Genomic DNA, 13211 nt, shown 5'->3' on the forward strand with positions numbered 1-13211 from the left:
CAAGATAACAATACCACACACACACACACACACACACACACACACACACACACACACAATCTCCCTTTCTTTGACATGAAAAAAAATCATAACATCCATTTGATATTAACTTTTTTAAGCAGAGGAGGAGAATATATAATATATGAAATTAGGAAATGCTCACTTTTTTGTTTTTACTGGACATTGTGGAATATTTAAGAATTTGAGTGGGTTGTAATCATGGAGAGTAATTTTTTTTTAAAAAAAAACCTCTCTTGATATATTTTTATTGATTTTTAGAGAGAGAGAAAGAGAGAGACAGACATAAATAGAGAAAGAGAGAGAGAAAGAGAAACATCAATTGGTTGCCTCCAGACCGCATCTCAACAGGGATGGAATTGGCAACCTAGGTATGTGCCCTGACCGGGAATCGAACCCACAGCTTTTTGGTGTAAGGTTAGCCTTCAGACAACTGAGCCATCCAGCCAGGGCAATGCTTTCTTTTTCTTAAAAACTTCAAGGCACTGTCTTCTTTGATTCTCATTAAGCCCATGCCAGCTATCATTACGGGCAGAAATCCCTCCTGAATTCCCAAAGGCATTTAAATATCCTTTTTGGTTGTATGCAATGAACCAAATGAAACCAGGTCAGATTCCATAGGTGAATTTATCCTTGCAATTAAGGGAAATAATTTCAGAAACAGAGGGGCCTTGGGAAGCAGCATTCCAAATCTAATGAGGCCTAGCCTCAAACAGTGTAACGCCCTTCACCGACCACCCTGCCCACTTTCAGGAAGTAAATTGTTGATCCACTTGGGTTTTCTTCATTAGTGATCTGCTTACATTATTGTTTACATTCAGTTTTCACTTCCTAAGATCTCTCCTCTCTCATCCATTTCATTGCCTTTTTAGAATTTATGGATGGGAAACAGTCTCTAGGCATGATTTAATAAGGTCTATCAAACATTCTTTTCTACATTCAAATTTCTGGCCCTAACTCATTTGGCTCGGTCGATAGAGCATCAGCCTGTGGACTGAAAGGTCCCAGGTTTGATTCTGGTCAGGGGCATGTACCTTGGTAGTGGGCACATCCCTAGTAGGGTGTGTGCAGGAAGCAGCTGATCGATGTTGCTCTCTCATCGATGTTTCTAACTCTCTATCCCTCTCCCTTCCTCTCTGTAAAAAAACAATAAAAAATATATTTAAATTTCTGGATCATTTTAATCAATCCATGGTTTGACCCTTATTTTCTGCATTCATTAGTGTTTCAGAGGAAAGGTGGTTTCAGCGGAAGGTGTCAGCAAACCCAAAGTACTAGCACCTTCTGTCTGACAGAAGGTTACTGTCACCTACAACGAAGTTCGGAGATAAGCAGTCTGAGACTAGACTGGAGCTCCCTCAATCATCAAGGACCCAGGTCCTTCTGACATGTTAACTCATCATCCTCAAAGCGTGTTAGATTCTACCTCTTGTACAATATAGCTACTCAAACTATGGGAACTGGGTCTATACTATATTCCAGTTGGCAGGAAGGAACAAAAAGGGCACACCAGCTTCCGTTAAGGATATTTTCTAGGTGTTGCATATAACATGTATGCTCCCATTGGCCAAAGCTTTGTCCAAGGCAAGACAGACTGGGATTTTTTTTTTTTTTAAATTCCCGGTGGTCTTATGCCAGCAGTAAATATGGGGTTTAATTACTAAAGAAGAAGGTTGAAATAGATATTGGTAAGGGTTAGCTATCTGGTAGTAGGGACCTTTCAGCAAGTCCAAAAGGATAACAAGGTGAGCAGTAGTCTTTGCAATTATGCTGCTATCACTTAAAAGAAAGAGTAGTTTTCATTCATCAAGTCTGATCTTTCCATAGTGCGTGGCTGTCTTGACTCACAACCAAAGCAAACTCTACAATATTTCATGAACAATGAGACCTTTTGAAAATTTATATTAGTTTTATTCTCATATAATCTGCATACAAGCTACTTTTCTGGCCCAGATTTTTCTTGGTGAGATATTCAAGAAATAACCAAGTCAATATACAAAAACTAATTGGAGAAGCAATTTGAATACTTTGTGAATTGATTTGACAAAGGCCAAAGTGAATGCATTCATAACATAGTGTAGAACTTCTTAAAACCATCTCCCAATTCTCTCAAAATCTTGTACACACACACACACACCCACACACACACCACAGTGTGTACGCCCCTGTTGAACTCCCCACAACCCTTCCCCTAGCCTAGGCATGGCTGGCTTTTGTTTTTCTACCCTTCCCCATTCACCTGATCTCTTCCACTAATTACTGCCAGCCCATTCTTTATAAAGCAATCAAACCAATCAAAGCAATCTAGATTAGATTAAATTGTTCTTAAAGTTCAAAGGTCTAGAAGAGCCTGCAATGCTTATTTATTAATTTATCTGACCTTGGACACATAATAAAACATATAATTCTATCACTCCTTATATGTAATCACAAAATTGAAATAGCTTTAGAAACAAAGATTTCTTCTAGTTTATTTGTCAAGCAAAACCTGACCTTAACTTTGTGAGGGCATTTATAGTCTCTATATCCCACTTAGTATAAATATTTTTATACTTTATGGAGAAATATTAGTAAAACAATATTATAAGCAATATAGTACCTTTCTGAAGTCCTAATAATTCTGAATCTGAAGTAAACCACTGAGATGGAGAATTATTTCCTGTGACAATGCTCTATTTTATGTAGGAATAGACAAAATTTTCTTCCACTTTTAAAAATTATTTGTTGTACAAACAATATATATATATTAGGTACTATGAAATATGTATGCCTCAAGAAGTTGAACATGTGGTATGTTAAGAAAAATTACTCAGAACTTGGAACTAGGCAAAAGGGATCACTGGAGAAATTTTTCAGTGGATTACTAAGTACGGTCTAGCAGACCTTCTCTGGGGATTATCATTTCCCCAGAAATTACACAGGGTTGTGTAATTATGTTTCATTTTCTACTAAATAGGCCTTTTATTTTACAACTATAAAAAGTAGAGGTCAATTTGTAGAAAATGGTTAAGAATGCAAGTGATTCTTTCCTGAGAATAATACAAATGATTCTGATCACAGCAAAGCAAATGAATTTTGTCCAGTAAATTCATTTTCATCAATTAGAAAAGCTGATTCCAAATATTAGTTTGTTGCTCTGTCTAATATTAAACAGTTTTGCATCTACTGGAAAAGTGATTTCAGAATGCCTTTGCCTGACTAACTACATTAATCTCTGTTTCTCAAATTCTTCTTTGAACTAGGTATAGCATTTTAATGGTCCCTCATTAATTGAGTTGAGTAAAATCTCTGCCACATACTCATTTTATATTTACATACCAAGTCAATATACACAAACTAATTGGAGAAGCAAATTGAATATTTTGTGAATTAATTTGACAAAGGCCAAAGTGAATGCATTCATAACATAGTGTAGAACTTCTTAAAATCATCTCCCAATTTCTCAAAATTCTACACACACGCACCAGAGCATGTACGCTCCTTGTTGAACTCCCTACAACCCTTCCCCTAGCCTAGGCATGGCTAGCTTTTGTTTTTCTACCCTTCCCCATTCACCTGATCTCTTCCACTAATTACTGCCTGCCCATTCTTTGTAAAGCAATCGAACCAGTCTGAGTACAATTCTGCATCTGACCTATTGCCCTAGTTTTCCAGAAAACAATCTAGATTAGATTAAATTGTTCTTAATGTTCAAAGGTCTAGAAGAGCCTGTAATGCTTACCTATACTAATAAAGAGAGTAATATGCTAATTAGACCAGGAGACCTTCCAGACGTCCTTCAGGACAAAGCCATGGTGGCGGGGCCGAGGCAGAGGTTGTTAGGGGCAATCAGGCCAGCAGGGGAGAGCAACTGGGAGGATCAGGCTGGCAGGGGAGGGCAGTTGGGGGTGATCAGGCTGGCAGGGGAGGGCAGTTAGGGGTGATCAGGCAGGCAGGCAGAGAAGTTAGGGGCAATCAGGCAGGCAGGCAGATGAGTGGTTAGGATCTAGCAGTCCCAGATTGTGAGAGGGTGCAGGCTGGGCTGAGGGAACCCTGCCCCCCCTCCCACCCCCCGTGCACAAATCTCGTGCACCAGGCCACTAGTTTATTAATAAGCATTATGAATGTTATTAACCATGGAAGATTATACTTTAAAAGGTGTTTGCTCTCTAGCAACTCACATATTGACCAAAGATAAGCTATGGAAAACCTATAAAGGCAGTAAGTATACATTAAGTGATAAATGATAAAAGATCAGTGTGGATTTTCGAGGCTGTGGTCAAGTTTCTGGATGACTGTTCTTCTCATCGATTCCGAATTGCTTTCCATTCACTTGGCAGGCAATTCTGCTTTGCATTCTGGAGTGCAGAGGAAGGGAACACACCAACGAGGCACACTCCCTGTCCTGGAGTTGTTAACAGTTAACATGGGAGAAAGATATGAGCAAGTCATTTCAAAGTAACGCAAATCCGTGGAGGAGAGAATGAAATTTGAGACCTTACTGTGTCCCTTAGACTTTATCTTTATTACAATTTTTTGTACTATTTTTTAAACCTAAAATTGTGTAGGAATTTTACTCCTATTTTATCATGGAGCATGGACAACCAGCTGATTGCTGTAACAGTCATGAACAAGGAGCTATGAGAGCCCCAGCGCTAGTTTACATGCAGGACTTTGGAGTTCTTCTCAGGTTTGGCATCCATCAGGACCAGCTCCTTGCTGGGAAGCCATAAATCGGGAAGATCAGAGACAGGTAAGGGTAGTTGACTTCCCTGTGCTTTCTGTCTTCAGTGCGCTCACAGCCTGGGGAGAGCTGGTTATTTGAGAAAGGGGGATGAGGTAGTGCCCAGAGTTTTACCTGGAAAAGCATCAGAGATTGGCACCCCATTCTCCACCAGCAATGCTGGAGAGAGTTGCAGAAGGTGGACTTTAAACATTGGCAAATATTGACAGAAGTGAAGGTCATGGCAAGACCCTGTCGCCCACGTCTGTCATGGAAGGATAAGCCTGCACTTCAAAGGGACTGGTCAGCTGGATTTGCATGAACAGAACCTAAGCAACTTCTGAAATTGAGTTTTAAAACTGGCAGTTCTTTTCCCACCCCTTTATGTTCTTGCAAAGTCCTCTCTGTAGCAACTTCATACAGCTGTTTTTAATTTCCTGTTACAAATTTTACCCCTCTTTTTTTGCATTCTTTCCAGGGAGGAGGAATCGATACAACCCGTTCTCTAGGAGGGAGGTGGTTGGTTGGTCTGATCTTAAGCGGTGTTAGAAGACCTGTTTTGATCCAAACCAGATGTCCAGGCTTGAGTCAAGCAATTGATCACAAGATGTTTTTTCGGTTTGTGTGCTATCTTGTGGTTGTGTGGCTGATTTCTGGCTCAGATGGTACGTATGCTTTTCTTAAGCTCAGTTTTCAAGGCACTTGATATCAGCTTGTGGGTTGTGAGGCATTCTGTGTAGGATTGTAATGACATTTAAATCAATGAAATGTATTTGTTGTGTTGAAAAATCTCCAGTTACTTGGCTGAATTCTCTGTACTCCATAGGGGCTTAGTAAATATTTACTATGAGTCTGCTCTGTATGTGGGTGGCTACCTGTTTGCTCTCCCCTTCTGTTCTAGGAGCAAAAACAGTATCCGTTTCAAAACCTTCAGTGGTCTTAACCTAAACTCCAGGAGTGCCTTTTGGCAAGGGAATTGCTTCTTTGGGGGTGGGTAACTTACGGTTGAATTTGAGTGAAATTCCAGTTAACCTTTGGAAAACAAAACTTTGGGAATCCCAGGGTAGGGAGGGACGTGGATGTACATGAACATGGAAGAGTAGAAAGAATCAGAATCAATAATCCAGCAAAAAGAAAGTCAGATGGGGGGATCGAATGAGGGCTTCCTCACCGCACCTGATGTGCCAGCGAATCTGTTTCCTTTTCCCTCCAGCAGAGAGCTGCCCAGAGCTTCCCTCAGTGGACAATAGCATATTTGTTGCCAAGGAGGCAGAAGGACACGTTCTGGGGACCTACGTTTGCATCCGGGGCTACCACCTGGTAGGAGAGAGCACCTTGTTTTGCAATGCCTCTGAGTGGAATGCCTCTACCCCCAGGTGCCGCTGTACGTGTGATCTTTCTGCTTCTTTGTCCGTCTTGTCATCCCCCTGTATTCGTTCACATTCTACCTCCAGCAGCTCATGTTAAAACGGTGTAAGGCAAGAATTCCAACTTCTAGGAATCCATTTTTAAAGCACGCTAGTGGCGGGACTTCTTTTAGACGGTACATAATCAGCTCTGAATAGACTCAACCACCCCTCCAAGAAGGAAAGAATTTCCACCAAATAGTAAATAGTAAAATGACCTCTTTTTTTGCGGGGGGGGGGGGGGGGACTGTGATATGTTTAATCTCATACTGAGTTACAATTTTTATATTATGAAGATTTTAAACATATACAAAAGACGGGCGAGTAAAATGAAGGCATAGTTACTTATCACCCAGCTTCGACAAGTTTCAGCCCATGACTGATCTTTTTTCCTCCTACAATGCTGCTTTGCGTTATTATTACTTGGAGGTAAATCTATCATATCATTTTACTTCATTCATCCTATAACTTTGAACTGAGAAAAATTTATGTCATTAATTTACAAATGTGATAACTGAGATCCACGTGACTTGCTCAAGCTCACAGAACTCATTTGCGGTGTCTGCAGAGACGGAGAAAAAGCCGTCCGTATTCTCTTTATTAGTACTACTTTTAGGAATAGTTGGATCGATTCTCCTTTATTCCCAGGGTAAAGAACACCAGCATGTTTACCTTTTATTCGTATGACCAAATTCACATCTCTGCATTCTCTCCTGTTTTTACACCCGAGAAAACAAAATGAAGTAAAAAATGATAGTACACGTGTATATTTGGCTGGATAAACAAGAAGGAAACACTTGCCTCAAACACAGGCTCAAGAATTTTGAGCAACGCTTTACGTAACAGGATGATGAGCTTGCAATTGGCAATTTCCAGTTAGATGCTTAACTATTTTTAGTAAATTCAAGTGCCCAATGTCGCCCTTGTGCATGCCCTAGACCCTTTCACTCTTGGTCATGCACAGGAGTGACAATGACAAGAGTGTCACTCAGGCCAATCCAGTATTCTCTCACCCTGATGGATGCAATTTGGTGTCCTGTACTATTCCCTATGAAGAGAGTGCAGTTTTAGCCCGAATTTCTTGTTTTCTCAATGAAGCGCCAGGAGGTCTAGTGTTTGCTGTGGTGGGTTTCATCCTGGCCTTTTCAGGTCACTGCCTGTTTTCTTCTTCAGTGGGCCACTGTCCCGACCCTGTGCTGCTGAATGGCAAGTTTAGTTTCCGGTGGCCTGTGAAAATGAGAGACAGAATCATGTTTAGATGCAATGACCACTACGTCCTCAAAGGCGGCAATTGGAGCCAGTGCCAAGAGGACCACACCTGGGTGCCTCCCTTTCCCATCTGCAAAAGCAGTAAGTACAATAGAAACAAATGCAAATCCCAAAGATGTTGAGCAACACTGGCAGCGAGGCATTCGCCACATCCATTGGATGATTTCCTCTCTTGTGTATCTGGGGAGGGTTAGGATCTCACAGACAGACAGCCAGGAAACACTGGGAGGCCCTAACCAGTTTGACTCAGTGGATAGAGCGTCGGCCTGCGGACTCAAGGGTCCCAGGTTCGATTCCAGTCAAGGGCATGTACCTTGGAGTGTGCAGGAGGCAGCTGATCGATGTTTCTCTCTCATCGATGTTTCTAACTCCCAACTCTTTCCCTTCCTCTCTGTAAAAAAATCAATAAAAATATGTTAAAAAAAGAAAAGAAAAAGAAACACGGGGAGCTCATGGAGCAGGGCCTCAGCTCCAGTGGCGTATTCCAGTGAAATGAGCAGCATTCAGACAGTGAACAACGCTTTTTTCTTTTCTCAAGTAGGATTCCCGTCCACTAGGTCTAGCACAGGGCAGCTTGGAACATCTGACTTTAAAAAATATATGTATTTTATTGATTTCAGAGAGAAAGAGAGAGGGAGAGAGTGCTAGAAACATCAATGATGAGAGAGAATCATCGATGGGCTGCCTCCTGCATGCCCCCTACCGGGGATCAAGCCAGCAACCTGGGATCAAGCCAGCAACCTGGGCGTGTGCCCTTGATCAGAATTGAACCCAGGACCCTTCAATCCGCACGTCTGACGCTCTAGCCACTAAGGCAAACTGGTTTGGGCCATATGACTATTTTTTAAATTTTTATTTCAAGATAGTGAAAGTTTTTATTAAAAAAATACACAAATACAGGGGAAAAGACCATTACTCATAGTAAAATAAGAGTTGAAAGTACCTCTTATTATTATTTTATTATATACAGTAAGAGTTGAACATACCTCCTCTATCACTATAATTCAGAGCTCTCAAAGGCAATTAGTTGGGTGTATTTATTTCATGACTTTTTCTTTAATTTATGCAGGTATTTTAAATAAACAAATGCAGTGGTTCCTGTCTTAGCTTAAAAATGCAGGATTTCTGTCTTTTTGTTTTAGTTCATCGCCCAATTCTAAGGGAAGCTCCCTCGGTCCCTGAATAAAGCAGATTCTTTTCTGTTTAGGTACAAGATCCAAATCATCTCCTTCAGTTCAAAACTGAACTCTTAAAAGTCACCAGAAAACCCTATCTAAACTGGAGTTTCTTAAGTCATTGAAAAAAAATTTTTTTCTTTTCTCTATACAGCCTTTGAACTCAGTTTTTGATCTTTTTTTTTTTAAAAAAATATATTTTATTGATTTTTTACAGAGAGGAAGGGAGAGGGAGAGGGAGTTAGAAACATCGATGAGAGAGAAACATCGATCAGCTGCCTCCTGCACACTCCCCACTGGGGATGTGCCCACAACCAAGGTACATGCCCTTGACCAGAATCGAACTTGGGACCCTTCAGTCTGCAGGCCGATGCTCTATCCACTTAACAATTATTTATTAACTGCTCAAGTAATGCATCTCTGTTGTAAAAAATATTTCAGAAAATAAAAAGAGAAAACATATAATTACCTACAAACTGAGCACCCAGGGATCGCAGAGTACTTTGATATATAATTTTCAGACATTGTTGTTCATAGATGTTTGTATATGATGGTGTTTTACAAAAATTATATTATATTATACATACTCTTAGATGTCTTGCTGTTTTTACTCAGCTATTTGTGTTGAAGACCTTTATAGACCTTTATGTTTCAGTAAACATACACCTATGTAATTATTCTTGATTTAGCCTTTAATCTTGATCAACATGTTTAGACTTCATCTCAGAGCTGAAAGCATAATATCATTTCACCTGCTCGTCATATAGGTTAGGAAGAAAACCAGGAGGGATGAAATGGCTTCTTTAGTGCCATGTGGTTACTGGAAGAGCCAGAACTAAAACTCACAACATCTAGTACCTCCTCTAGCTCTCTTTCTACAATTCTCATCCTTAGTGATCCAAGCTCTGTTCTCCTTTTTTTTTTTTTTTTTTTTTGATGAAGCTCTCATATTGTATAACTCTGTCCCTAAGGGGATGTCAGCCTCCATTTGAGCTCACACTATTGATTTCCTGTTTCAGAGTTACTTCTTTGACTTCTGTTTGTGGGCTAAATTTTCTTTTCTTGTATACTGACAATTAGCATCTCTACCACTTCACCTCCTTTCCTTGAGCTCCTGCCAATCAGAAAAGTACTCTCAAATCACTAATGACTCAGGATGAGCCCAGGGAGGGGGTCTTTCCCATGGACAGATATGATTTTGAGCAGAAGGAAATGAATGGAGAACATACATGTCCCTAGATGCCACATGTGCTGCTATGATGATGGTAGGTGCTGGCATAGACAATCACACACAGGGGGTGTTGTTAATTGAGCATAACTGAACTTCAAAACTGTCTCTCCTATTGCTCCTGTCCCTCAGGAGACTGTGGCCCTCCTGGAAACCCAGCTCATGGCTATTATGAAGGAGGAGATTTCAACTCAGGATCTACCATTACTTACCACTGTGAAGACAGGTAAGAGGATGCAGCCTTTCAAATACGAGAGCTTGCCCATTGACTAGTAGCATTCTTTTTGGGAATGACCCAGTCTGTCTCAAAACTAGTCCCCTGATTTCCTACTGCTCAGGATGCTGAGCTCATTCTAATTTTGAGAGCTGCCTTAGTCCATTTCCAGCTCCACCCAATCCCTAGAAGACAAACTAACCTTCCTATTTATCCTAATTAAAGCATCATCTTTTTTTCTGTTAGGTAAGACAAAATAGATATTATAAATGTATATTTTTTTCTAAGGACCTCAGAACAAAAAATTCAAGGAAATACAGAACACATGGAACTGCAGAAATAGGAAGATTTAGAATATAGGTCCTTAAAATACCCTAAAGTCTAGCCTTACTTTAGACTGCCTGGTCACCCACCTTACAGATCGCCTCGCTTTTTCTTTCCCTTACCTCATTCTTACTGGCTCAGGGTTATGTGCCTTCACTAGCATTTCCATCTCATTATGTACCTCCAGCAAACTTTGCAGTCAACTCTCACATTTTTTTTTTCTGATTAGAAGCTGCAGCTTCTTTTCAGCCAGTTCACTAAGATGTATTTGAAGGCTGTCTCTAGCTTTCTACTCCTTTGAGAGCCTTGATGACAGGTGCTTATTTAAAGTTCTTCCCTCCCCTCCCCTTCCAAAAACTGTATGTATAAACGCACATATTCAGAATTCCTCACTTCTCCATGTTTTATGGGTTGACTCATCATTTGGGCTCTCCACACCCCTGGGAGCCGTTGTACTTTAGTTCTACCTTGTAATACAGAGAGCACTTAAGCATGCCTTATGGATCCAGGGCAGAGAGGTGGGTTTATCACAGTAAGAAATACCGAAATACAGCAACACAAAACCAGCCTTCGTTGCCCAGTTCAGAAGGTGAAAGGCTAAGAGTTGTGGCCATCCAAATTTCTGTTCAGATACCGCTTGGTGGGCACCCAGGAGCAGCAGTGCATTGATGGGGAATGGAACGGTGCACCTCCGGTCTGTGAATTGATCCTAGAAGCCCCCAAACCAGCTCCACAGACTGCACATGAGAAGGCACTGGTAAGCAGTAGACTCTTGTCTTTCTTGTTCACGGCTGGATCTTCAGGGCCTGGCATTGCTCCTAGGACATGCTTAGTAAATATCTGATCAATTTGGGACGTTTTTGAATGGGTTGGCCTTGACCTGATTGTGGAATGGGGCACATAAACTATTATCTCACATTTTTATATATGGTGGTTCCTATTTGCCGCCCGACGAGGTGCTGTTAGTAGGCGTCATTGTCTCATGTACTTTATAGAGCAAGGCACATAAACTCATGTCTATAATATTTTTATTGATTTCAGAGAGGAAGGGAGCGGGAGAGAAAAACATCAATGATTGATCGGCTGCCTCCTGCACTCCCCCTACTCAGGCATGTGCCCTTAACTAGAATAGAACCCGGGATCCTTCAGTCCGCAGACCAACATTCTATCCACTGAGCTAAACTGGCTAGGGTGACAAATCAATTTTCATTGAGACTTCTCTTTTAGTTTATATTTACTACTGGGATAATAGTAAGTGTATTTGAGCATCATGTTTAAGATCCACATCCCTATGGAAGTTAGGCTGGTTCTGAGCCCCATTCCCGGACCTAAGCACTACTCATTATCTTCAGAATATCAAGCTGGCTCTCCGTTCTTAAGTTGTCATTTACAAAATTTTTTCTTTCTTCAGCTTGCCTTTCAAGAGAGTGAGGAACTTTGCAAAGCCGTAGAGAACTTTATGCAAAGATTAAAGGAAAATGGCTCAACAATGGAAGTGCTAAAACATTCTCTGGAAACAAAGAAAGCTGAGTTGGAGGCAAAAATATTGCCCTGACATTGTAGCTGAGTTGACTGGGTAATGTCAATCCACCTATAAATAAAGTTTCCTCTTGGTTCTGAAATTGGTTTCAAAATTTTCTCTCATTGGACTGAAAAGCAACTTCATAGTAACCAACTGCAGTTGTATGATGGACTGTGTGTGTGTGTGTGTGTGTGTGTATGTGTGTATGTGTGTGTGTGTGTGTGTATGAATGTGGAAAGACCAAGGGTGATGGTTGTCTGTTTAAAACAAGAATTAGCAACACATTAATGGGGAGAAAAGGGTTTGATTTCCTGTATGCCAGGAAAATCAAAAGCTCAGATCATAGCTAAGAGTGTGCCTCATATTAATATGAGACAGGAATGATGCAGCTAAAATTAGCCTCAAGGGAACCCAAATTATGAGGTAAAAATTAACCATTTATTTTGGGAAATAGGCTCAGAACAGTTATATCTTAAAATGGGCCATTGAGGAATAAGTAGAATTAGGATCCAAACTCTCTCCTGGGTTTTGCCCCTATATCCTATGTATGAGCAGGTTTCCAAATCTTCCGCAGTAAGTCAGATTGCTCACGGCCTTTTGGATGAAACCCATCCTGCATGGTAAATTTGAGATGGTGCAACACAAGCGAATATATTCTTTGATTTTTTTGAGGCCAGAAGATACAATAATCCCAAGGGTTTCCTGTCAAGATGTTATACTGAGCTGATATCACAAGCTTCTTCCATCCCCCACTCTGCCCTCTGTTTAAGACACATAGGAAATCTGAGTAAAATACAAGCAAAATACATAAGAGAGCTTGAAATAATGGAAAATCTCTAGGCGAAGTTAAGAAGAGATAGACTCTCAAGTAGCCCACAGTCTCTGAATAGACACAAGACATGGATGTACATGTCTTCATTCAGGATGGTTAGGATGAAATAGGCACCTTTCACAGAACAGTGTGCTATGGGAGGAGCATGTGAGGAGCATGACTTCCATCTGGGAAGAGTCAGAGGCAGGAAAATTGTCAAGGAAGATGTCATAGTTATTTGAGCCTTTAAAAATGAGAAGAAGTTAGAGACAAAGATTAGGGAGGAGACATTCCAAGTGGAAAAATAATTTGAGAAATATAATAAGAGAGCCTGAGCTTTTTTAACCAAGTAAGTCCACTTGTAGAATTAATCTAACTTAGCAAAATGATTTTTAATTTGAAGCTATTCATTATGTTATTACCTATATTGTCTGCACTAGTAAGACCTTGTGAGCATTTGAAATGTCCCATTTTAGAGAAATGATAAATAAATTATGGCACATCAAATGTAATGCAGCCTTTTATAGTGATAACTAGAGGCT

At 40.5% G+C, this 13211-nt stretch overlaps 1 protein-coding gene across 5 annotated transcripts; it reads left to right on the forward strand.

The window, feature by feature from the left end:
• Positions 1–4664: 4664 nt before the first annotated feature.
• Positions 4665–11962, forward strand: C4BPB (complement component 4 binding protein beta). 5 transcript variants are annotated; one of them, XM_080648306.1, is made up of 7 exons: positions 4665–4750; positions 5199–5385; positions 5934–6104; positions 7300–7476; positions 9931–10024; positions 10967–11093; positions 11748–11955. In XM_080648306.1, the coding sequence occupies exons 2-7, from the start codon at positions 5328–5330 to the stop codon at positions 11889–11891; spliced, it is 771 nt and encodes a 256-aa protein (XP_080504432.1). In that variant the 5' UTR covers positions 4665–4750; positions 5199–5327; the 3' UTR covers positions 11892–11955. The 5 variants fall into 5 exon arrangements, with proteins under 5 accessions (XP_080504432.1, XP_080504433.1, XP_080504435.1 ...); XM_080648307.1 differs by lacking the exon at positions 4665–4750 and adding an exon at positions 4952–5023; XM_080648309.1 differs by lacking the exon at positions 4665–4750 and adding an exon at positions 4962–5023 and having other exon boundaries at positions 5937–6104; positions 11748–11962.
• Positions 11963–13211: the final 1249 nt, after the last annotated feature.

The sequence above is a fragment of the Plecotus auritus genome (genome assembly GCF_963455305.1).
Source record: "Plecotus auritus genome assembly, chromosome: 12".
In the NCBI taxonomy this organism is placed as follows: Eukaryota; Metazoa; Chordata; class Mammalia; order Chiroptera; family Vespertilionidae; genus Plecotus; species Plecotus auritus.